Here is a 27,248-nt window from a genome sequence, read left to right as displayed (position 1 = left end):
TCCTTTTGTCTGTCCTGAATCTTCCAACATTCAGCTTCTTTGAATGTCCACGAGTTCTAGTATTATGAGAAAGGGAGAAGAACTTTTCTCTATCCACTTTCTCAATGCCATGTATAATTTTATACACTTCTATCATGTCTCCTCTGACCCGCCTTTTCTCTAAACTAAAAAGCCCCAAATGCTGCAACCTTTCCTCGTAAGGGAGTCGCTCCATCCCCTTGATCATTCTGGTTGCCCTCTTCTGAACCTTTTCCAGCTCTATAATATCCTTTTTGAGATGAGGCGACCAGAACTGTACACAGTTTTCCAAATGCAGCCACACCATAGATTGCCATAGAGATGACCTTCCAGAGCCAGAAACTTGGAAAGAGATTGAACCCTTACCCAAAGCTGAAGCTGAGAGGTGGAGGCCAGCCAAGGAAGAGCTGGAAGCTCTACACAAGAATAAAACTTGGACACTGGCCAAGCTTCCTCAAGGAAGAGAAACTGTAGGCCGCAAGAGGATACTCAAGAAAAAGTCAAATGATGAAGGAAAAGTTGAGAGATACAAGACAAGCCATTGGAAAACTTCTGCATATCAGCACTGTTACCAGGCCAGACATGGCAGGAGAAGTGGGACACCTGTGCAAAAAAACCAGCTCGCCAACCAAGAAGGACTAGGAAGCAATCTAGAGAGTGGCAAGATATCTGAAGGGCACTACAACCATGAAACTGAAGTTAACGGCTACTCAAGATCCCAAACTAGTGGGATATGCTGATTGGGCTGAAGACACTATAGATCGAAAATCCACCAGTGGAAACATCTTTTACTATGGATATTCAGTGATCAGCTGGGCAAGTAAGAAACAAGAGACTGTAGCACTCTCTTCCACAGAAGTAGAATATGTGTCAGCTTCTGAAGCAAGCAGATAGTTGACATGGCTAGTTAAACTGTTCAAAGATTTAGGCATCTCTATACCTAGGCCTGTCCTGATGCATGAAGACAACCAAGGATGCATCAGACTCATGGAGTAGAAGGGGTGAGTTCACGAACCAAACACATAGATGTGAAGCACCATTTCATTAGAGATACCTACCGCAGAGGACTACTCAAGATGGAGTATTGTCCAACAGAAGACATGACTGCAGATGCTCTGATGAAGGCATTGGGCAAAGTCAGATACTGCAAGCTGCGAGAAAAGATGAACATCGTGGGCTGAACCAAATACATGTTGAGAAGCTGATTTGTGTTCAGTGATCCTGAGTATGCTCTTCTGTTTAAGAACATAAGAAGTAGCATGCAGGATCAGGCCCAGATCCACCTAGCTCACCATTCTTGCAAGAATTCCAACAACCAGCAGATAATAAATGATCAAGAAATTAGCCAATGGGCTATCGGAAGCCTACCTTCTGCCTAGTCTGTTCCATTTCATATCTTCTATGCAGCTGGAACTGGTCAACTTGATCTGCCATAAATTCCTTTTTCTTATTCTAGTTAACCCTTGAGCCCCAGAAAAATGATTTGCACTCTGGTCTGAGAGAGAGAGAGAGAAAGAGAGAGAGAGAGAGAGAGAGTCTAATTTAATTCAATATGACATGCCTATTAACACTTTAGTGTACCCTTTCAGTATCCAACTGAAGGCCAATGGAGCAAAGGAGAGCAATTTGCTAGCAAACTCCATGTGTCCTTTGAAATGCAAACAAAATGTCAAGTGGAGCAACACTTCGTTTTTAATGCTGACATTTCCCATTGATAATCTAATGCTCATGCTACAAGAAAAGCGTGCACTGTTACATATTGTGTGAAGGAAATGTTAGATATTCCCCGCATTCTGCTTATGTGCTAATTAAATACGAGCTGTGACATAAATGTTGCATGCTATCATCTTCAGAGCATAAATACAAGGATTTGTTATAAACAGAAAATGATGGTTTGAAGGCGTAAGCTATCTTTAGTCCTAAGGTGCTTCTTGAAGGGCTCTTCATCTTGAATTGTCTAGAAGTTGTAAGTGTTGGTGGTGAGGGGCTCAAAGTTGTCAAGACATGGTTCAGACATTCGATTAATGTTAAACATTGCGTTGTCACAGAGAATGATGAGGGGCAAATTATGAATCTGTGAAGAAAAAATGTTTTTCTAGAAGAATGGACTGTCATTTTATATACTGGAAAATGTTTTGACTGTGGCTAACCAAAATAGAAGGTTGGAATTTGGAGCTATCATTTATTTTTGTCTTGCAGAACAATGTTCCTATAACAACAATGGCCATCTCATCTAAAAAGGTAAAGAAAAGGAAGAGTATTCATTCAGCAGTTATAGTCTGGGGTTAATGTAAATGAAAATCGAATCTCTTCCAATGTATAACTGGTAGATATTGTAGATTACGACCAACTTGCCTCATTGGTTTTAGCTGGATCTTGCTGTGGGTTAAGGGAGTTCAGTATATGTACGCATGGGGCACACAAACCAGTCAAAGTTGAGCAGTTTCACATCCTCTTGATTTTAACACCAGAACTTAAAATGCATGCTAAATTCTCTGCCAGTGAAATCAAGGGGCGGTAAAAGTGCTCAGAGATGTGTTCTCATGGTGTGTACTGTCATATCTGAAGCAGGTACACATGTACATTGCATTGTACATATATACTATGAAATACTTGGGGGTAGCAGCTTCAGGTGTGACAGTGTACACCTTTCATACATAATGTGAACCCCTCCTCATACAGGCAAAAAAGTGCTGTAAAAGCCAAAGCCCATATACAGCATACTGTTTCTCATTCCAATCTTGAATGGGAGAAAAAACTTTAAAGTAGCCAGAAAGATGCAAGATATCAGATCTCCAAAGATGAATGTATCCCGACAACCAGAACAATGGCCCTCAGTGTTTCAAAAGCGTTAACATTCTTCTTAAGTATTTTCTAACAGGAAGGTATAATATTATAGGCATATTATAACACAGATCTCCTGTGTTTATTTTGGCCTTCTACCCATAGGTAGCTCACCTCCTGGTTTCACTGTTAATGCCAAAAGAATGGGAGAGCTTAGTCCTTTATTAGTTGCATCCTGGCTAAAGTTTCTCTTCTAATCTCAGTGCCTGAAATAAATCTCTCCATTTCCTGTCAAACAGCAACAGTTGTATGTAAGCTCCGATGAAGGGGTCACCCAGGTTTCCTTGCACCGCTGTCATATCTATGGGACGGCCTGTGCTGACTGCTGCCTCGCCAGAGACCCTTACTGTGCTTGGGACGGCAATTCCTGCTCCAGGTTCTACCCGACAGGGAAAAGGTGAATAGATGAGATTTGCCAAAACAAAACAATACAGGACAAGATTTAACATTAGATGCATTTGCTGGGTATGTAATGTGATATTGGAAGTAAGCTGTTTCTCACTGCTAACTTTTTAAAGTTTTCTGATGGCAAGATCTAGCTTAATGATACTTGAAATCTTCCAGTGTAAAGGTGTCGTGCTACCTTGAATTTACCGAGAGACTGATTTTTCTCTTCAAACAATTGACAACTAGAAGAGCGTCCACTGACTGATAATCAGAACAGCAGAATAGTTTTCTGGCAGCATTATTACTATTGTTGTTTGTTTCTTGTTGTTATTGCGAATTAATTTTCATTTAGCACAATCTGGAGGGAGTAACTGGAGAAACAGAACATCCATTCCCAACGCCATTCCCTATTTTTAATGCATAACCGAGGAAGTGATTTCCACAAATGGAGAACTGCTGGGGTGGATTTGAGTCCTTCCTAATTCTGCTTAGGCGAAAGAGGAGGTTTCAACCTGAAAGAACAAAAATTAATTTTCATAGCACAAGATATGCCTTGAAACTACCAAGTTTAGCTGATAATCTCTTTGAAGCAAACAGCACTAACAATTCCCTTCTTCTCTCCTTGTGTTCAAAGATTTCCATATACCAAAAGCTACCTTTCAGCGAAGCAACTCAGTCTGCCAGCCTAATTCCATCTAGCCTGACTAGGGCCTGCCCAAGACATTTTGCTACCTGAGCAAAAGAACAAGTTGCTCCCTCATTCCATGTACAAAAGCTGACCAGTCTGGCAGTTGAACCTTACTTCAACACTGGTAACAGGGCAATGCCCCACACTGCACCCGAGAGCAGCAAAGTAGTTTAGGGAAGTCAGAGCAGGCTGCACAGCACACATAGCTCTGTCCTCCAACTCTCATTGTCACCCCTCAGTCCTCGGCATCTGCCACCCGAGGTGCTTGCCCTAATCTGCCTAATGGTTGGGCCAGCCCTGAACCTGACTGGAATCAGCTCTCAGCATCTCAGCCTGAGATCCTTCCTCTTCCTCCAACATTCTGCATTCTGCATGCAAAATGTATGACCCGTCAACATAGCCCCTGGCCATGTCCTATGGCTTACCAGGTCCTTCACCTCCCCCACAAATTCACTTAGTGGTTTTGCAGTTCTAAACAACAGGGGAAGGACTGTAGCTCCACAGCAGAGCATCTGCTTCGCATGAAGAAGGTCCCAGTTCTAGGCATCTCCAATAGGGCTGGGAAAAAATCCTGTCTAAAATCCTTGAGAGCCACTGACAGTCAGTACAGACAATACTGAGCATCTTCCTGTGTCCCTGTAACTTCAAGATTGCCTAGTGAATCTTCAAACCTCACGGCTGGCAGGCTCCCTGTGGCATTCAAAAGGTGTGCTCTGATCACTGAGCCATAGCTATTACTCTATTACTGCCTAATCTGAAATGAGCAATAATAGAATTTGTGCTTAACAATAAAGGACTGAGTCCATCAAGACTAAATTCTTTTCTGTGCCAGTATTTGGAAATGCCTATGAGGCCAGATCAAAAACAAGGCTCAGTAAAGAATGGTATTGTCTGTTCCGGAAGCTAAATCATACTTTTACTTTAGTTCCCTGTGTTACTATAGTTACTATAATTCCCTGTGGTCCTCTGGTGTTCTGGAATAAGGCAACACGCCCTTGCTACAAGGGAGATCTGGCAATTGCAAGTTTCAACATTTTTATCCAGTTGCTAAGTTCAACATAGCCAAACCTATGAACCTAGCCAAACATTTACAAACTTCTGTGGATGTCTTAATATCTCCATCATGTTAGCAGACGAACACCTCATCTAGTTGAGATGGTGTTTATTTATTTATTTATTGCATTTGTATACTGTCCCATAGCTGAAGCTCTCTGGGCGGTTTACAACAATTAAAAAGATTAAAAACAAATATACAAATTTAAAAACACATTTTAAAAAAGCACTTTAAAAACACATGCTAAAATGCCTGGGAGAAGAGGAAAGTCTTGACCTGGTGCCAAAAAGATAACAGTGTTGGCGCCAGGTACACGTTGTCAAAGAGATCATTCCATAATTTGGGGGCCACCACTGAGAAAGCCCTCTCCCTTGTTGCCAGCCTCCCAGCTTCCCTTGGAGTAGGCACCCAGAGGAGGGCCTTTGATGTTGAGTGTAGTGTATGGGTGGGTTCGTGTTGGGAGAGGCGTTCCATGATGTTTTGTGCATCCTCTGCTTTTTATATTGGAGAGCTGAATAAATGCATTTGCAATGAAGTCCGGTTTTCATATGTTTAGGAAACAAGTTGTTTCTCAATCTAAAAAAACACACACAACAGATTATGATTGAGAAAACATCAGTAGCTGGAGCCAAGTCAAGTCTCAAAGTCTAGACAGTAGTTGTAACTTTTCTACAGGCTGCATTTGCTCAGACTTGTTTCTTTGCCCTTTGGATCCTACTTAATTTTGTTCCCAAAACAGAACTTCGAGGTAACTGATCAGATCCAAAATACATCCATGACACATCATTCTTGACCAAATGTTGCTACTTCTCATCGCTTCTTCACCAGGGTTATAGGCTCCTTTAAAATGCTACTTCCAGTATGCCTGGAACTTCTGAATGCACCAAGTGCACAGTGTTAGAATTCATAGAAACATCTAGCTTCCTTTGCTTATGATCTTATCTTCAGATAATAGAAGCACCCCAGCCAAATTTTGACATTAGTATTAGAGACCATGGGTCAGCATGCTGAAAGTGTTTCTCTGCAATAATTTGCTTTGCAGATACAGTGGGTTGTCACTACCTAAGTTCAACTCAGAGTAGAGCCACTGAAATGAATGGACCTAAGTTAGTCATGTTCATTAATTACAATGGGGCTACATTGAGAATGACTAACACTGGATACAACTCATATACCCTTGCCTTCTGTTAAGGCAAAGTTTTATAAATAGATAAACAGAGGCCCCTTATAAGGGAGGAATCCTTAGAATGACCACCCTGGAGGAAAGACAATGCAGTTGCCAAATACTTTCAGCTATTATATCATCTTACCCCTCCCCACCCACAACACTAGGGATTGCAGTTTTGTGAAGCTGCTGAGAACTTTTCATACATAACTACCGTTCTGTAGACATTGCAAGCCACCCAAAAGGAAATTACCACACTTCCAGTCATACCTTTCTTAAAAAGTAATATAATCAAAATATTATCAATGATCACATGGCACATTGTCTCATTTGCAATTATAATACGTCACAGACTGCAGTAATGAAATACGGCTCGAGTATAGTGATATCTGACTGCACACAAGCTCAGGTGTCTCTTGGGGCACCAATATTTGTAGGAGGATAAACAAAGATATGCATCTTGTTAGAGATCTGCAAGATCGTAGGGAATCTGCTTGGATTGTATAGTGCGGCTACCTGAGGCAGCAAAGGCCTTGAGCCGGCCTTAAGTAACATCTGACTTGCAGAGATGTCCAGTGTTTGCTATGCTCATTGTCATCTTAAGATGAGATGACCTGTTTTGCTGAGAAATGAGGCTATAATATTTACATAGCACTATATCTCTTATATTTGTACAATAGCTTAGCAGAACTGTTGAACACATACCTTGCACATAGAAGGTCCCAGGTTCAACCCACAAGACCTGCAATTGAAAAACCTCTCCAGATAAAGAACTGGGAAAGACTGCTGCCTGAAATGTTGGAGAGCTGCCAGCAGTCAGAGTAGACAATAATCAGCTAGATAGACCATATAAAGCAGTTTCCTGTGTTCATAAGTGCTTCAAGTCTAGATTTGTTAAGTTCCGTTTCTCCAAATGCCACATATTCAATTATTTTTAAGCACTGTGTCTCTCTTGTTATACATGTGGAGGGGATATTCACTATAGAACTGCACATTACAAGTGACATTGAGATTCTCCTAAAAAATGCATATCCATGTTGAAGTCCTCCTTCTCCCATAACATTTAGGAATGTTTGGCTCCGTCACGATATTGTCATTCTGTTTGCTTTCTTATTTCCACTCTACATCATTGGCTGCTGCTGTGGGGAGGAATGCACAGTGTGATGAGACATGGTCCTCCCCATGATAAGAGAGAAGGACACTTGACATGGGGAAACCAATGGGACATATATGAGCACTGAGTTCAGAAAATTGGACAGTACAGCTGTCTTCAGGGGCTACATAAATCATGATAGCATCCGTTAAATATGTAGGTAGATTGTCCTCAATCAGAATATGACAGTGTTTGCTCAGCATTATATGGAAAGCCTAAGTAAATAGTCTTGTGCAACTGCTCATGACTCATAAAACTGGAAGAGCGGCAATATTTACATGTATTATTGTTACAGAGATCTGTAGTTCCTAGTTCCCCCACTCAAAATACAACATTTTGTAGAAACCCTGAAACCTGAAGTAGTAGAGATTATCCAAAGCCAGATATTTGGATGAAATACAAATTACTTTCATTTTTTATCCACATATAAAGTAACTTTTAAGGTTCCATCCTGAACTAGTTGAAGTTATGGTGGCTTAATTAGACTTGTATGGTTTTTCCCCCCATAGAGAACAGGAAATTGTTAGTTGTAAGCTCATTGACCCCTTGCTGTTTAAAATAACCAGAGTATGTTTTTTTAAAAAAGCTACGTAGCAATTAAAAGTAATTTTTGTAATTCCATCTCTTCCCTTTCCCTTAATATCTTAGGAGAAGTCGTAGACAAGATGTGAGGCATGGAAACCCTATGACTCAATGCCGAGGATTTAACCTAAAAGGTACTTTGAATTGAAAGACGGCTGGGCTATAAAAACATGTGGTCATTCTTACAAGTGAATCATACTATTCATGTGGCTTGGTGGTCCAAATTAGTATAGTACCCATGTATTTTTAACGTTCTTCCTTCCTTTTTTATGTGCTATGTTTGTTTGGGAGATTTAGTATTGATTTACATTACAACAATAATCTAAAAAATAATGACCCGATCCTCATATAACAGTGTCTATAATACTGGCTCAAGATGATATCACAGCATCACAAAGAAAGATACATCCATGGTAACTTAGAGTACAGCTGCTATTGTTTTCCTGGTTGCTTCCAGATGTGGGGGCAGGGGCTTAATGGTGTAAAGAGGTGTTTGAGATATTGACAACAGGTTTCTTTAACTAATCAGTTTGAAAAAAATCCTCATGACAATTCTTCAGCATTTTAATGCAAATTTATCCTAATAAACAACATTTTGTATGAAGTTTTGACTAATGTACATGTTTTTGCAAGCATTTTCTCTTGATATAATTCATCTTTGTATGCTATATTCATTTTTATGCACACCTCCCTTAATATATGCATTTTTGTAAACATTGTTTGTAGGAGAACTTCACTGCAAAATTGGGATAAGTGTGAATTTTGAAGGATGGCTATGTTTCTGTTCTCATAGTGTTTCAGAAAGTGTCAGTTTGATAGATTCGGCTTTAAATGAAAATTGAATAGAATTTATCTCATATTGCTACCTCAAAGTCAGGTCCTACAATTCCAGAAATGAGTGGACCTATGCCTCCAAAGATTGGGCATGTTGTCTAAATAGAAGATTGGCTCAAGTGTTCTCTGGTCATATTTTCACAATTCAGGTTAACACAGTCAGCCATTTGTAGGGACCCCAATTTTGCAACTGTTCTCAACTTGCATGCACCTTTTCTTAAGTCAAGGGGGCTGTGAGAGGTTCCTTCTCCCCCAAATCCTGAAGTGGGCACTGTAGCAAGCTAGAACAAAATTAAATGGACAAATACATTATTTGTATAATGTATTAGACATTATAGTCATTTAATTTAATTGTTCAAAGCCTATAGTCCCTGCCTTTTTAATTCTGATATATACACCATATTTGATCCCATATTTAAGGATATCTAACGCAGGTGCATTTTGACTTAAATGAATACAATTTATAAAAAAAAAATGCCAGGCACTGCTGAGGTTCTACAAACATTCTGTTCACAGAGACAATTAGGAATGCTAAATTACTGTTGGCTTTCAAAGTATTTAATCTGGGGGGATTGATTTACCAGTGCATCAGATGTTTGCCTGTGAATATGTGCAGGACAAAATATCATCCTACCCATCCTTGTTTTGGTGCTGTTCCAAGCTATTCCCAAACATGTCTGGTTGAGGCTTCAAGGGAGTTTATTGCAGAGTTTTCCTTCTTAGAGTGATTACAGCCAATCAAGAGTAGTGATGACATCACAGTGCCATGTAGCCATTTTGGCAAACAAAGGTAATTGCCTCCACATTGTGTTCAGTCTGAGTGCACATCCTCAGTGTTGTCAGTCCTTTTGTTAGGGCAACTAGACCAGCATTGCCAACCTGCTATGCAATGGCAACTTCCTCTCAAAGGCACTTGTGAATGCATTTATTTCCTTTCTAAAGCACCACTGAAAAATCAACCAAAGGGAAGCAGGCATTATGTTGCTGCTGGGCTTTTTGCAAAAAACTCCCTTCCTAATTTCTGATCATGCCTACTTTGTTTTATTTTTTATTTCTCTCAGAATATTCAATTTTTCAACAATCTTGTTAATATTATCCAAAGCAAAGTTAGACATTTAATCACATGGCAAGTAAATGGTCTGATTCAAAGCATTAGCTTGTGGTAGTTATATCTAATGACATTGTACTACTACAAATCCTGTGATCCAGTACAGACCTATAATTCCTCATCTTCCTGACTATGATTATTCAAGCAATGGATCCACACAATATCCTTAACCTTCTGTCTTCCCCTCACTATGATTTGCTTTAACCATGGTGTAGAATAGGATCCATATTTGTTGGTAACCATTGTTAAAGCAAAGCAAGATGCAGTTGTAATTGAAGGTTGAGACCATAGGTTGAAGTGGACTTGCAAACCATTGTTGCAGGTAATCTTGGTTTGCTTTAACCATGGCTATACCAACATGAACTAAGACCAAGAAGATCCAGGTGCCCCACTCAGCCATAAAGCTCACTAGGGGACCTTGAGCCATTCACTCCCTCTCAATTTAACCTATGTCACAGAGTGGTTTTGAGGGTAACATGGATGGGGATGGAAGAACCTTGTAACCTACCATTTGGTCCTTGAAGGGAGAACAGGATAAAAATGCAACCAATCAAGCAACATTCCAAATAAACTGTTAAAGTTAATCATAGAAGAAAGGGTGAATTTTTGTTCAAGAGGGGAGATCAGGAATGATATGTCTGAACCTCACTCTTATAGAAACAAACAAGTCAATGGATGTTTTGCATTCACTAAGAGCATTTTCAGTTATCTACATTTGGAATCTAGTTTAATAAACTTTAATGTCCAATCCTCCAGGCATGGGAAACCTTTGGTCCTCCAGATGTTGCTGAACTACAGCTCCCATCATCCCTGGCCATTGACCATGCTTGCTGGAACTGACAGGAGCAGGAGTTCAGCAACATCTGGAGGGCCAAATGTTCCCACACCTGCTTTACTACAAGTTCCCTAGACCCATAGGCACTGCAGAGGGATGTGAGAAATGGGAGCCTAGCAATAGCCTCACTATTGATAGAATAGAATAGTGTTTTCCTAAAACATTTCCCGTTTTAAGTTCTTTGCTCCACATTGCTTGCTCTTAAATATTATCTGCATGAGAATCTCCTGGTTTCAGATGTGATCATGCACTTGCCAGTTTTGGAAACACTGTAATGCATTTTCAAATCAGGAGAAAGCTTCATTCTTATCTGGCTTGTTTTGCATTCTAGCTTACCGAAATGCAGCAGAGGTCATTCAGTATGGAGTCAAGAATAACACAACTTTCCTTGAGTGTACGCCTAAATCTCCACAGGCCTCCATTAAATGGCTCTTGCAGAAAGACAATGACAGAAGGAAAGAGGTGAGTAGTCTTAATCAAAAGCAGAAGGCAAGAGGGTGCACTTGACTGGGAACCCTAGAGATCATGGGTCGGTCTTCTGTTCATATCAGATATGCTCTTTAGAGTTACACCTGTGTCCAAATGCCTATCAGTGTAGCATGAATAATACAATACAATGCAGATAACACATTTGATGGCTGAGACTATAGACGTGCATTCCTTAAACTATCTATATATATTCACAACCAACATAATATTTTTAACTATTTCAAAGCACAAGGATAAAGTGAGATTGTAATCTGTGATGTTGTATAGAACCAGGTGGCAATAGTTCTTCCAGATTAGCAAACATAGGGTCACACACCAAAACAAGCCCTCTGAACATGTGGAAAGCATGAATGTTCACATGCTCCCAGTACACAAAATGTGCCATAAGCTTCTACAATCTATGCAGTCCTTCTCCTTCAGAAAAATGAGGAACAATTGCACTTACAACTCATGTCACATGCTTCATTGGAAACATAATGGGATGTTGAGAATTCGTGTTCCATTCCTGTGTTCATGGAGGGTGTGTTCTGGAATTAACAAGACATCTCAGAGTGTCAAGGTTTTTCAGCACTTCCTAGGACAGTTCTGCACATATGTAACATCCCAGTCTTTTACGTCACTGCTCACAGCTGAAATCCATACATTAACCAGATGCAAGTGACTGTGGGCTTATTCACATGGGAGCAAAACATCATAGTAAAAACGCTGCTATTACCTTCATTTTCTGTTTGCACAGTCCACATAGGGGGCTGAAAGCTAGCTGCAAACATAGTGCTGTTCATTCACACTGAAGGGAAAGTATCAAGCACGCAGCTTCCTAATGACCACGCAGATTTGCAGAACGGGAGCCAACAGCCAATCAGGAAATGACATGAACAAAAAAAGGAGGAGGGAGTGGGCATGGAGAGAGGAAGCATTGGATTAAAGCTTCTACAAGCCCCTAGAGATACAGAACTGGAGACGTTTTTACCTTCCCTTTTTGGATTAAAACAGCATGTTTTTACTTCGAATTTAAAGGGGAAAACTTCATTTTAGCTGCTGATTGCCAGTCACGTCATGTGAACCATGAAAATTAAAAGGGGCTCATACGAAATCTCTGTATGAACCAGCCCTATGTCTTTCATGCATATTTGTCAGACAGATAGCCCATTCAAGGTGAGGGAAATATTCCTCTGACAGTACCAATTCTGAGCAAGACACAGCCAAATTTAAGCACTTTGAATCTGACTTTTAGTGGAAGAGATTTATGCATGTATTAGGGATGGAAAAATCTCTCCATTTCAGTTTCTCATTTTTCCAGTTTTCCAGTTGTCGGCTTCTGAACTTTCAGGATACCTGAAAGACTGTCTTATCCCTTATATACCCAGTTGATCACTGCGTTCTGCAGGTGAGGGCCTCCTGCAGATACCATCTTATCAGGAGGTCCGTTCTGCACAGCATAGGAAATGGACCTTTAGTGTGGCGGCACCTACCTTGTGGAATTCCCTACCTTTAAATATTAGACAGGCGCAATCTCTGTTATCTTTTCAGCACCTATTGAAGACCTTCCTCTTTCAACAAGCCTTTTATGTTGAGAACTTATCCCAGACTGTGTCTGTGTTGGAATTGCTTTTGAATATGTTTGTAAATGTTTAAAAAAACAAACAAACAATATGCTTTTAACCTTTTTTCTTTTTTAAGATGCCTTCAAAGCTTTTCTAAAAAAAATGTTTTTAAAGATGTTTTGTTTTAATTTATTTTAAAGTCTGTTTTTATGATGTTTTAAAATGTTTTTAGTGCTTTTGTTTGCCGCCCTGGGCTCTTGCTGGGAGGAAGGGCAGGATATAAATTAAATAATATATCAATAAACGTTAGTTTTCCACATTATTTTGCCATTTTTAAACATCTGCATGAGAAATTGTATGCATTTTTGTGTGCCTTTCACCTTTGTAGGCGATTTTGCCCAGTATGCATATTTCTGCAATTTGCCTTAATATAATGCATTTTGTACATTATTTTAATAAATATTAAGTATTTTTGATGCACTTTTCCCTAATATGTGCTTTTAAAAAATGCATTTTTAGTTGAATAACTGTTTCACAAAATTTGAAGAAGCACAAATTTTGCAGGATAGCTGCATTTTGGTTCGTGTATTGGTTCAGGATGTGAAAATTGGGTAGGGAGTTAAGTGCAACCACATTTCAATATGAACCAATTCCCCCTCCTGCACAATCACTACATGTACTTATTCCACTGAAATCATTGGGGACTTAACATTGGTGGGATCCTGCCCTCTGTATGCAGCATGCGAGCCTGCTGTCATAGGAATGTCTCTTGCATTTCAAACGTGCTGCCAATCTGAGAAAGGAACAACAGGCATAACAGAGGAGATAAGTCTGAGGAGCAGAGAGCGAAGATGATATGGAAAGCTTTTGTAGCAAGGAATTAGTCTGAACTAAAAATACTCACAGCAGCAAGAATTTTCCTGACTGTGCTGTAATCACATTTTCCGTTACTGTCCTCTCCAAAGCTCTCGAGTTTCAGTTCTGTAATGTGCACTGTAACCAACCTTCTGTAAGTGAACCAAAAAAGGGAAATTATTTCTATAAACAAATATCAGGCAGTTTCTCTGCTGAGGGATGGAGGAAATCCTCTTGCTATTATATTGGTGAACATATCAATAACAGAAAGCATTATATTTGTCAACCCCTCCTCCCTCTACACCGGGGTGGGGAATCTGTGGCCTTCCAGATGTTGTTGGACTACAACTCCCATCATCCCTCACCACTGGCTATGCTGGCTGTGGCTGATGGGAGTTGGAGTCCAACAACATCTGGAGGGCCAAAGGTTCATTACCACTGCTCTATGCCCACACTCTGAAATGGGGAAAGGGAGTAAAATACATTGGTGTCCTGAATGGATGTTCTTTTGCCCATTCAGGTCACATCCACACCATACATTTAAAGCACATGGCTTCCCCCAAAGAATCCTGTGAACTGTAGATTGTTAACTATGCTGGGAATTCTAACTCTGTGAAGGTAAACTACACTTCCCAGGATTCTATGGAGAAAGTCAGGTGCTTTAAATGGTATGGATGGGACCTGAAGAACATTGTAGCCCTTGAAGTTTAAAAGCTCATGCTGGCTGTTGAAAATGAAACCAAATATTGCCTGAAGTTGTATCCTGTTATGGCCACTTCATACGTGATGTGTTTGAGTCTACACATAAAATGTTTTAGTTTAATTTCCCTTTGCTAGTAAAGTTAGTAAGGACGGGAATAAAATGAGTGAGTAAGATTCAATAGCTTGGGAGTAACCAGTGATCCCCTTGTTCTGGCAAGGGGAAACTTTATTTTAAGAAGTCAGGCTTTCAGTTCATCTTACACACAAGTAGCAAGAAAACTTTATATGTAGCAAGTAGAGTAGGTGAGCAATTGAGTAAAGGTTAAAGCAGTGATGGGGAGTCTATGGTTCTCCAGATGTCATTGAACAATAACTCCCAGTATCCCTGACCGCTGCCTATGCTGACTGGGACTGATGGGAGCAATAGTTCAGCAACATCTGGAAGGCCAAAGGTTCCCCATCCCTGCTGTAGAGCATAAGAGTAAGTAGGATCCATACAATGGCAAGCTGGTTCATTTTCCGTTTGCCTATCCTACAGCACAAAACACTACCAAAGATTGCAGCACAGCAAAGATCCCACAGCACATAATACTGCCTACTTGATTTGTAGTGTACCCATGGGGTTGTGGGTTCAAATCCCATGGTTTTCTTGACTCAAGAGAACATGATCTCTGTGCTCTCAATTTCATCTGCCACACACAGAAAAGAATCACACCAAAAGTAGTGTGTCCCAGGCCACAATGGCTAATGTATGAATGAGATCAAAATTATTTATGAATAATATTGAACAGTTTGCTACAAGGCTCTAAAATGTCCTAGGTTTAGTACCCTTGCCTTAGAAAATATATTCTAAGCAAGGTGTTTGTGGGTGATGGAAAGAAAACACCTTGCTTGGGTTTTTTATCTTTTTGAAAACCTTGGCAACCGGATAAAGATGTTTGTTTCTAGTATGCTGCCATATTCATTTTTCCAGTCTGTGTCACGTGTGCTGTCTGTGTTCCTTCTAGGTGAAACTTAATGAAAGAATCATAGTGACTGACCAAGGGCTCTTGATTCGCTCTGTCCAGGATTCTGACCAAGGGCTTTACCACTGCATTGCGACAGAAAACAGCTTCAAGCAAACAATAGCGAAGGTGAACTTCAAGGTGTTAGATTCGGACACAGTGGCTTTCATGACTGAAAAGTGGTCCCCGTGGACCTGGGCCAGCTCCCTCCAAGCTTTGCCGTTTCATCCAAAGGACTTGGCTGGAGCTTTCAGCCACGCTGAACTGCAGATGATTAATCAGTATTGCAAAGACACGAGGCAACTTGGGCAGCAGGCTGAAGATTCCCAGAAGATAAGAGGTGATTATGGCAAGTTAAAGGCCCTCATCAACAGCAGGAAAAGCAGGAATAGAAGAAATCAGTTGCCTGAATCCTAAGGCTGTTGTCATGGAGCATCAAACTTTTTTTTCATACCTTCCCTCAAGGGATTTTGGTTTGGGGATTTTTTTTTCCTGCTGAAAGCATAGGGAGAAAAAAGCATTAGCAAAGCAAGACTGAGAAAAGATAAAAGATCATCAAATGCAACCTATATAAGCTAAAGTGGAAAAGAGGGGGGGGGACACAAATCCAAAGTAATTTTATTTGTGAAGTGCCCACTGACACCAGATAGATCCTTAACTGTAAACCCACTTGTTTGCCTTAACCCAGTATCTCGGGTGACATTTAGATGTCAGTTTTCTTTTTGACACAGCGACTCTCCAACTTGGAATTGGGCAAGATGGAAAGCAAAGAAAGAGTTTGTGTTAAGAGGGATGTGTTGAGAGTTGTGGTGGTATTTACAGACATTTCTTCCCAACCTTTTTGGTATATTTGTCTCCGTTTATGGCACATTACATTTAAAAGCTCTGGAGCAAGCATTTAAAGGCCATTTCCCATCTTAGTATTAAGACACAGTTCAGCAGTTCTCAAATGGGAACAGTACCGATTATATCTAGCTAGCTCTTAACAGGTCTAGTTACATATTATCATCACTCCCAATCCTTTTTGACATGGTGTCTCTATTTATGACTCTGTTGCTTTTGCACATATTTTCTTCCTCTTGAGAGCCTTAGAGCCGCTTACATCTGGATTCCCAGCACGCTAACCTTCCTTTTTGTGTGTTTGAATGGGGAAATTCTGAAGTTGAAAACTTCTATAGGAAAGCTTTATTTATTATTTCCATATTTCACATTTACTCCATAGAGTTTGCAGCCTCCATCAAGTAACATACCGCCACCCCTCTACCACCATTTTAGAGCCTTTCACTCTACTTTCAGGTAATTATGAGAGGTTGTGGTGTCTCTCATTCCTAACCCTCCCACTTGATCATAAAGAAATGGCTCAACCCACCAATGTACCTCACCAGCCTTCTGATCTAGTCTCTGTCACAGCACCTCGGAGACTGCTAGTGCACTCTGGTCTTAGACATGACTGTGGATGGGGGACAATTGAATTCAGTCTGTATTTAAAGCTGACTCTATCAAATCGACACTTTCTGAAGCAATATGAGACCCAAAACACAACAATCCTTTGACATGCACACTTATCTAATTTTGCAAAGCAATTTGCCAACCAAACAATGTTTGCAAACATGCATGTATATTGAGGGAAAGTGTTAATAAAATGAATACATTAGTGAAGATGGCATACAAATGAATTATATTAGGAGAAATTGCTTGCAAAAATGTGTACACTAATCAAAACTGCACTTACTAGGAGAAAGTCACACTAAAATGCTGAAGAATTTTCATGAGGATTTTTTTTAAAAGAAGGCAAATTGCTGCAGAAATGTGGAGAACTGAATTTAAGATTGGGAAAAATGAGAAACCAAGGGGACCAAAACGGACAGGTCCTTGCATCCCTAGACATGATGACACAGACATAGTGGCTAAGCACAGAGCTGAGCTACGCATTAAGCATGCCAGGGAATGTTACTGAAAACAGAATCCACACAGCAAGTTATCCTCCCTTTCCCCAAAACATTTAGGAATGCTAAACCATGGCATGATGGAATCATGTTGGGAATTTCACCACAAGCCAATAATGAAGAGCAGGGCACTAAATTTCACAACTTGAAGGCATCTGTCTCTCCGTAAGTTTTCCTAAGCATTATGGTGGCAAGAGAGAAAACCCATCACAAAGATGCTGGTTTTAATGGTATTCCCATTCTGCACATAATGTGCAGCTTGACCCAAATTAAAAGGGCTGCTTTTTTCCTACATTGAAATAATTTTAACAGATAACATGCATAGATTGTGTTGCTTTTTAAGTGTGACACAAATATTTCTTTCCACCATGATTGTACAGGTTAAGAATCTTAAAAGGATTGGTATATGGGGATGGAGAATAGCTTTCAGAGTCATCCTGGTAATGAGATTAAAACAAAGCTTGAACTGTTGCAAACAAAATAGTCCTTGCCAGTGGAATACTAGTGAAGAACTTCCCAAATTGGTATACATAAATACACAGTGTCGCAGAGACATCAAAGGTACAAAACCAAAATATTATTTTGGGCTTCACAGAATAAAACTACCTCCTATAGTCTGAATGTTGGTCCTCTATAGGGTCGTCTGTTCTTAATGTTGCAGTTCCTCATTGCTGGGATTTGGGTCACAATACAGTTGATATAACATTTCATAGCATTTAGAAGGGATGTAATTACTTCCAGATGAAGGACAGCAGTTGATAAGCCTTCAAGGGCACAATTTATTCTCTTAACAGCCAAGTGTGGTTGTATTGACTAGGTGCCCATTAAGCCTGAGGAATGACGACAGTTAACATTGTATATTAATAACAAAATATTGGCAATACGTGTGGTTCGGATAACAAAAGCAGTAGAGCCTTAAGTTCCAAAATAATATTTTGAAAGCTGTGTTATATATTGTTACAGTGGTATGACTGTTTAAGGGATTAAACTTAAACTAACATTTCCCCACACACCCGCTGCATGAAAAATGCATGTATCTAGATAACGACCTTTTGTTGATTTGTAGCCGCTCCATCCCTCCACATTGCAGTGGATCTCCAGCATATGCGAGATTCAAGTCTTCAGCTAAGTATAATCATCACAGATTAATGTGAAATGCCTTACACTAGACGTCAATAATGTGTCTAAGGTTTTGTTCATCAGTTGTGCTCACGGCAGCCTGTGGGGCAGAGCAACCTCGGGGTCATGGAGCTAAACTGAGGCACAGTTCAAATGTGAGGCATGGAAGGAAGTCCCTGGCTCACATTTGCTTCTTACCTCATCATGTACAATACAATGGTTAGCCCAATGCTAGTAATATGTTTATCCCTTTCTGGCAGCAATGGATAGCAGGAGTGAGGCCCACATATGCATATAGTAGTTCCAGGTGGGGAACTGGATGTCACCCATTATGCATTATGCATGGTGGGGGATTAAGTCAGGTGCTCTCCTCCGTTTTATGGCAAATTGATGACACGCACATGCAATATGTGTGAACCAGCTCTGAGGTTCTCCTACTTCAGGGTTTCATGTGCACACATAGGGTTGCCACCTCCACAGGAAATAAAGATGTACACCCTTGCAGATGCAGGAGTGTTGTGTGGTGGAGTGCCTAACCCTGTTACTGCTCACGTATGAAGGGGTTTTATTGCACCACTCCAGAGCTATCTCCTATATTCCTATGGTTGCTGCTTTAAACGTAGTGTTGAAAATGTTAGGAGCTGAAGGAAGGACCATCTCTTAGCTTTTCTAATACATGTGCTTTATGCATATATGAATACAGACTGTCTGTGATCTCCCACAGCCATAAGCAGTCATTAAGTATGTAAGGAGAGCCCTCGTGAACTAGACCAAAGGTTGATCTAGTCCAGCATCCTATTTCCTACGCTGGCCAACCTGATGGCTGTGGGAAGCCAGCCCTCAAGCAGAGAGCAAGATCCCTTCCACACTTGTGTTTCCCAGCAACTGGCATTCAGAGGCCTCCTGCCTCTGATCCTGAAGATAGTGTATAGCCATCATGACTATTGCTATTGATAGCCTTCCCAGAGTTTGTCTAATCTGCTTTAAAAGTGATCATCGTTGGAGGCCATCATCGCCACATTTTGTGTTAGCAAACTTTAGTTTTAACTGCTCTGTGTGAAGATGTGCTGTCTCTTGCCTATCCTGGATCTCCTACATAGAGCTTCAGAGGATGACTCCAGGTTCTAGCCTTATAAGAGGGAGAACAACTTCTCTCTGTCCACTTTCTCCACACCATGCTTAGTTTTAAACACCTCTGTCATGTACCCCACCCCACTTCACATTTTTTCTAAACTAAAAAGCCCTAAATATTGTAACTTTTCCTCATAAGGGAACCCACTGATGATTTTGATTACCCCTTTTCTGCACCTTTTGCAGCTCTACAATATCCTTTTTGAGGTGTGGCAACTAGAATTCTATATAGTATTCTAAACGTGGTCAAACAATACACAGATAAAGGCACTACAATTGCCAGTTTTATTTTCAATCTCTTTCCTAATAATCCCTAACACAGAATTTCTTTTTCACAGCCGCCACACATTGGGTCAATGTTTTCATTAAACTGCCAACCATGACCCACTGTTGCTTTCCGGGCAAGTCATTACAAGCTCAGACCCCATCAGTGGATATGTGAAGTTAGGACTTTTCGGCCCAATTTGCATGACATTACACTTGCTGACATTGAACCACGTTTGCCATTTTATTGCCTATTCACCCAGATTGGACATATTATTTTGGAGCTCTTCACAATCCTGACCACAATCCTGACCACTAACTCCAGATCATTTATGGACAAATTTAAGCACATGTGGAGAAAGCCATTTCCTGTCTCTTTTCAGTATGGGAACAACCCATTCATTCCTGTTCTCTGCTTCCCTCTTTTTAACAAGGTGCCATCAGCAAAGGCCAACTGAAAGGCAAAGCAAACATTTTTGTTCTATTCCTAGTAAGTACAGACACAGCCCCACAAAGTTTATTTGAGAGGAAGTCCCACTGAAAGCAGTTGAATTGAACTGAAGAGATGATTAATTTAATTGTCATTGTTCTCAGCTGGAATGAATCACAACTAACCTTAGGACTGAGCTTTTTCTGTCTTGACACACATAACACAGAGTTGCTAAAATGTGATGAACAAACCTAATTTCATGCATACAGGGAAGTTTCCATTAGAGTTTTACATGTTCAGAGTTTTATCCTCATGTAGGTAACATGAACAGTTAAGGTTATAATATTGGTTGGTTGGTTTTTGTTATTTAATATCTTCCTATTTTGAGGATACTGAACAATGGGTTATATCCAGATCTTGTATCCAATATGACTTCCCTTTCCTCTCAACTCCCTGTGCATGCCCCAAATCTGGTCTGGAGGTCCACCAACCCTCTGAAACAGATTTTGAGGGGGGGGTGGCAAGAGAGGGGTTATACAAGTGGAAGTGCAGCCAGACAGCAGCATTGGATAGAACCCCATGTATATAATTGCATTCTTTTTTTAAAAAAATTAAAAAAGACATCTTCTGGACATAACTTTGCCAAATGTAAAGAAAGTCAATGCTATTCATCAGTGTGTATGAAATTTGTTTTATGACTGCCTTTGTTTGTAAAGTTGGACAAAATCTGTATTCAGCCATGTGTTCTTTGTGATCATTGGTACTGTAGATATGTGTACTTCATCTTTTTACAAAGCATCCTCTTTTTTTCACCAAGTATAGTAACGTGTATAATTTTAGCATGATGAAACCCATTAAGGTGAATATTCATTAGCCCTTCGATTAAAAAGGAAAGTAACAGAATATTATTTAATTGGATATCCCAGATGTTATTTGTCTGAGAAATAAAGGGTGTTGAAGCTATTTCATGAATGATTTTTCCCTTTTGCATATTGCTGTTGGATTAGAGCATGTACCTTTACTAGAAACATATGAGTGCATATTAACACAGATGTGAGAGACACAAAATCCAAATTGTTTTTTGTGTATACTGCTTAGAAATGTGACTAATTCAGTGGTATATAAATGTCTTAAATAAGTTAAGAGAACAGCACCAATATCATAACTGGGAGGGGGGGCGGGGTTGACTCCTGCTTTGAAGAATCCTTCCATACACACAGTGGAGGCTGGTGCATTTGGGCAAAGGGGAAACTGCGCCACCAACCACAGACTGCCTTCAGCCAGTCCCCACCTAACTGCTTGCTTTCTTACAATAAAAATGTAAGGAAGATGCCATGCTGCAGTTTGCTTGTCCACAGACAGGTGGTGATGCTACAGGGTGACATGGCTGTCATGCCCTAGAACTAAGCCTAACACCAGCCTGGCTCTATCAGCACACAATACCTCTGCTCTGAAATCTGCACTGGTTGCCGATTTGCTACCAAGACAAGTTCAAGGTGTGCCTTCCATGTTACAGGTACCACATAGTACTTGTTCTGCTCTTGTAAGAAATTAATCCTTTAGTGTAGCAGTACCTACACTTTGGAACTCCCTGCCTATTGACATTAGGCAGGTGCATTCATTGTACTCATTTTGGCACCTGATAAAAACATTTTTGTTTATATAAGCCAACCCATGCATTTAGAAGCTATTATGTTTTTAATCTGTTTTCAATTCATTGCTGGTTTTATTATTTTAAATGTTTTTAAATATCTGTCTTTAACATTTTTGCCAATAATTTTATTGTTTTAATTCCTTCTATAAACTGCTTTGAGGTTTTTTACAATGAAGCAGTATATAAATGTTGCAACTAAAATATATAAATAATTTTTGGAGTCACTGTGGCCCTTGGATCTCTATCCTCTTTTATACCAAGTCAGGCCATTTGGTACCATCTAGTTCAGTACTGATGACATGGACTAGCATTGGCTCACCAGGACTCCAGGTAATAGTCTCTTCCAGAGATTGAATTTTGGACCTTTGCATGCAAAACATGTGCTCTATCACTGAGCTACAGCCCTGTTTAAAAAAGTATCTTTTAAAATTGTTATTTTCAATTCACTAATGAATGCACAGCATATCTAGAGCAAATCGACACCATTCATTTAAAGCAGATTCAACATACATTTGAAGCACATGAATCCCACCACAGAATCATGGGAACTGTAGTTTGTTATGGTTGGTGGGAACTATAACTGTGAGGGGAAACTACACTTTCCAGTATTTTTGGCAGGAAGCCATGCACTTTAAATGTGAGTTGGATGTGCTTTAAATGTTTTATGTGGATCTGCATTACTTCCTAAACTTTGCCTGCATATAAATCATTTTAATTAAATTTTAAAATGGAAAAAAGCTACAAAGTTTACTCGGTGACCATGGGCTACGCACCATCTCTCAGCCCAATCTTCCCCTCAGGGTGAAAACAACAGAGGGGGACCATGACCACCCCCAGGAAGAAGGGCACACTTAAAATGTAGAGGAAATAATAATGTGTAAATAACAACTTACAACCATAATGTGAAATCAGATACATATCAAGACATAACATGAAGAAATGTTTATGCAAGCATGAATGTCAAAGGTGTTTATTATCTACACAACCTGTAAAGAGATTTATAGTGCAATCCTATGCGTGTTTACTCAGAAGCAACTCCCAATGTATTCAATGGGGCTTACTCAGCAAGGGAAGCATGCACAGGACTGCAGTTCAGTGATAAGGAACTTCACCACCCAATCCAAAATTCAGAATCATGCCACTTCAAGCTGTTTTGCAACTGTTTTATATTTGTTTTATGGTTAATGGATTTTAAATAGCTTTATTTCTTGTTGTGAGCTGCCTTGGTTTCCAACCCTAGCTCACGGGTTTGTTGAAAATATTCCAAACGCAGAGCTTGGAAAAGTTACTTTTTTGAACTACAACTCCCATCAGCCCCAGCCAGTGCCATGCTGGCTGGGGCTGATGGGAGTTGTAGTTCAAAAAAGTAACTTTTCCAAGCTCTGCGCAAACACACACACACACACACACACTGGAGATGTAAAAATACATTCATCCCATATAATAGTTTATTGACAAAACCAGCTGGCCATTCCAGAACATTTTTTTAAAGCATTAGTTTCCTTCCAAATAAAAGCAGTGGCACCTACATAAGCCCTGCCTAACTGCTTTAAAAAATACAGATCGGAAGGGGAAAGATTTACAACACAATCCTTTTCTATGTTCACTCAGAAGTCCCATTAATTTACAGCACAATCCTAACCATGTCTACTCAAAAGGAAGTCCTACTGAATTCAATGGGGTTTACTCTCAGGTATGTGGAATTAGCATTTCAGCTTTACTCGCAGAAATGCTTCATATTGGGAAGGTCTTCAAAGTAGGTTCTGAATAAGACAAATAAACTGCCCTCTTCAACAGTCCAGTAAAATTTAAACTTGTTTGACTCCTTAATTAGAAAAGTATAACACTGCATGTTCACTTTTTAAAACTTCAAAAATTATTTGAAAGCTAAAATGTATAATATGGAATTATTTTGCAAGTAATTAAAAAACCCTGCATGTACACTTTTATGCCTACCAAGATCCTGCTGTGATCTTCTGTTGTACTGCAATCCTATGCATGTTTCCTCAGAAGCAAGTCTCAATCCTGTACAGAGAAAGTACTCTTTATGCTGCTGAAAACTATATATTTACTGAATTCCTGATGTGAGACAAGCAGGAAAAGGAAACTGTGGGTTTAGCTATTTCCTGGGGGGCCAAAAGATCTTGTCATTTACAAGCCGGACTTCACTTATTGGCTAAAAACCTGAAAGGGCAGGGACTAGAGCAGCTGGTACTAATAGAAGTTGGAGGAGGGGCTGACATTTTAGTTTATATCTTTTGAACCAGACCACCTAGAAACTTAATTTTTATTTTTAAATGAAAGCTAAGAGTCCAGAGATTAAGCTGACTCACCTGGAGATGACCCCCAAAAACTGGAGTCTCCAGGCAAAAACCAAAGATCTGGCAACCTTACCTCTGGGCTATTTCCAGAAAGTAGTGCTGGTCACTGTTTGGTGACATTGGTTTCATCTTGTTCTGCATGCTATCTGAAGCCGCTGGGAGCTATCATCAGGAGATTTGGAGTGACGCATCACTAATAAAGGAATGACACCTGGCTCTGTCTTTAAATTCCACACAAATCAGGCTCCACCTGAATCATGAGGTGCTAGACTGGTGCTTTGAGGCAGTAATGGTCTGGATGTGGGCCAATAAACTGAAACTGACAGATGTGTTGTGTTCTAGATTCTCATGTCCAGGAGGTGCCACAGGGTTGGAAGAAGCTGGTTTGTCATTTGGAGCTTCTCCTGCATCCAACATTGTCACTGAAGGTTCAGGTAGCCCCAGTATCTAGGAGTAGCTATTTTCAGCTATGGATGGCTCACCAGCTACAGCCCATTTTGGACAGAGATGACTTGGCCACTGTATTTCATGCTCTGGTAACCACTAGACTGGTGGGGCTGCCCTTGAAGAAATTTCAATTGGTCCAAAATGCAGCAGCTAGATTATTGGCTAACATTCTATTTAGAACTCATATAACCCGTTTAAAACTGCTAATCTGGTTGCCAGTTCATTTCTGGGTCCAATTTAAGGTGCTCTTGTGAGCATTTAAAATCCTAAACAAATATCTAAAATACTGCCTCATTCCCTACAGATCCTCTTTGGTGTTAACATCAGCAGACGGAGCCCTCTTAGCAGTTCCAGCACCCTCAGAAGTTCAGGGGGTGGAAGCCTCTAAGTTATGGAATTCCCACACACAGAGAGGTGTGTGCAGCACCTTTATTATATAGTTTTCATCATATGCTGAAGATGCACCTCTTTATCCTGGCGTTTCACCCTATTTTCTTGATTGTAATTTGGTTTAACTGTTTTTAATACTATATTATATTTTAATTGTTGTAACCTCATGGCAAGAAACCAAAAATTAATTAATTAATAATCAGGGTGTGTTTGTCTTAAAACTCTAGTTGTACTCTCTCATTTAGCAGTAATGGCGCTGATACTCTGGGATTATTCCAGACTCTTAACTGGAGTTAATCTCTCTAATCAGGCACAGCTGTGAGAAACCAATTTGAGCAAGGGAGAGGTGGATATAGAAAACCCTAGCCAATTCTCAAAATGAATTCTGTTCCGTGCACAATCGGATTGTGTCCTACGCAGTTTCTCATCAGATGCATACAATGTTTGAGGCTCTTGCCCAGTCATTCCCAAACCTTTTGGACCAAGATACCACTACTAATCCTCAAAGTTTCTCACAGATGACCATCTGTTTTCCCTATGCTCAGCTTGCAAAATTAGCAACTGCTCAGTCTCAGAAATGCTGGTGGTGGACATTCTGTGTATTTCCCTTTAGGAACGAAATGCATAGTTCAGCTGGTCCCCACAGTAGTTGGACTTCTGCTTCCGCCATGTTGGATTCCCCACACATAAGGATCAACAAGTAAAGCCTATCACAGAAGTGAAGAATCACATCACTAATGATGTGAAATGCCAAGATGGGCTGTGATCCTTGACCACAACTAGACAGCCATGCTGTAAGTCCACTATTTAAAGCATATGAGCCAATGCACACAATATGGACATTGACATAGCTTCGATCTTAAGAGTGCTATGCTGTGTAAAAGGATACAGACAGAAATCCAGCAAGGCTTCCATATTGTACTTAACATGGGCAAGTTATGGAATCATGGGAATTAATGAGTTTATTGTCGTATGCACATTTCAGTTTGTAGCCCAAAAATGCACAGTCCATGATGCCTAAGTAGTTCACGATAACTACTAGTAAAGCCTATTACAGACGTTCTAACTATGCCAACTGAATGTGCTGTTGGTGTTGGTGTTAGAAGGGAATCAGCACCATAGTGGCAGACTCTGCACTCAGACCTATGCATCTTCATTTCAGGTACCGAAGTTGCCTGTGGGCATGTGTTTGCTTCAGATGATAAACAAATATACATAGATGGGGTGCAGCTTCTCTCTATAATACCTTATTAAACAGTTTTCTGCGGTTTGAAAGCCTGTTAAGGGGCTTGGGAATAACCATTATGTCTCTTAGAGTTTAAGATTTACTATACTACAAGACACATACACACGCCCATATCTTCCTTCCCAAATCAGAGACTCTGCCTAGTGCAGGAGAGATGGAGTCAGAAAGAACGGGCCTATTCTATCTACTGTGGTCCTCATCTTGCATTATTTATTTATTTATTTCTCTAAGTCATTTCTCTAAGGGGTGTACAGAAGATAAAACAGCAAATATTATAAAAAAATATACAATAAAACCACAATACAAATGCATAGATAATACAAATTAACAAATATATATTAAAACAATTGCCTTGTACTTCTCCACTTCTTGCACCATGGGAGCAGGAAGAATATCATCGCAATTTGGAGTGCCAAGTGACATGGACACAGACTCGCACTGAACAGGCAATTCTTGCTGAACATATCGTCACTTCAGACTCGGAGGCTGCGAGGGTCTGCTTCGGAGAGAGCCGCACTCCTCTGCTTCTACCTCCGGCCAGGTGAGAAAGTAGGGTGCTCAAGGAAGAAGCCGGCAGGGGCTCCTCTGCCAATGTCCTGCTGCACCACAGCCCATGGCGCACTGATTACCATCAGCAGCGGTGGCTGGGGCAAGATGGGAGCAGCAAGGGGACCCACTGCAGATGAGAACAACAGCTGCAGCAGCTGCAGCAACCTGCCTTTAGCCACTCCATAGTCACATCCGGCCTGTGGAGCAGGCAGGTATCACTGCACACAGCAGAAACACTCTCTGAGTTTCTCCCAGTGCATAGGTGCTGCCTTGCAAGGGAGGAGAAGGAAAAGCTCTCCTTTCCTGCCCTGAGGGGGGGGGATCGCATGCAGCCCGTGGTGTGGCTGCTCCTTTTCGTTCTGTATCTCTGTCTCCTGCCTGGAGATACGGTTTGCCTGCCTGGAGAGAGACAGATCTCCCAGGGGCTTTGGGCTGCAAGTACATGTCTACTCAGAAGTAAGCTCCATTGGGTTCAATTGGACTTACTCC

The 27,248-nt window shown here is 40.4% G+C and overlaps 1 protein-coding gene across 5 annotated transcripts in view; it reads left to right on the top strand.

Moving 5' to 3' along the window:
* The window catches only part of SEMA3C (semaphorin 3C), a 223,093-nt gene extending 201,992 nt beyond the window's left edge, over window positions 1-21,101 (top strand). For all 5 annotated transcript variants that reach the window (XM_061582155.1, XM_061582157.1, XM_061582156.1 and 2 more), the window contains 5 exons: window positions 2,218-2,259; window positions 3,102-3,259; window positions 7,958-8,025; window positions 11,000-11,130; window positions 15,266-21,101. In XM_061582155.1, coding sequence (XP_061438139.1) covers window positions 2,218-2,259; window positions 3,102-3,259; window positions 7,958-8,025; window positions 11,000-11,130; window positions 15,266-15,679 — 813 coding nt within the window. In that variant the 3' untranslated portion in view covers window positions 15,680-21,101. The remainder of the gene's footprint in view (window positions 1-2,217; window positions 2,260-3,101; window positions 3,260-7,957; window positions 8,026-10,999; window positions 11,131-15,265) is intronic.
* Window positions 21,102-27,248: the final 6,147 nt, after the last annotated feature.

The sequence above is a fragment of the Rhineura floridana genome, chromosome 8 (assembly GCF_030035675.1).
Source record: "Rhineura floridana isolate rRhiFlo1 chromosome 8, rRhiFlo1.hap2, whole genome shotgun sequence".
Classification (NCBI taxonomy): domain Eukaryota; kingdom Metazoa; phylum Chordata; class Lepidosauria; order Squamata; family Rhineuridae; genus Rhineura; species Rhineura floridana.
Note: the sequence above shows the minus strand (reverse complement) of the source record. Positions and strands in the feature narration are given on the sequence as shown.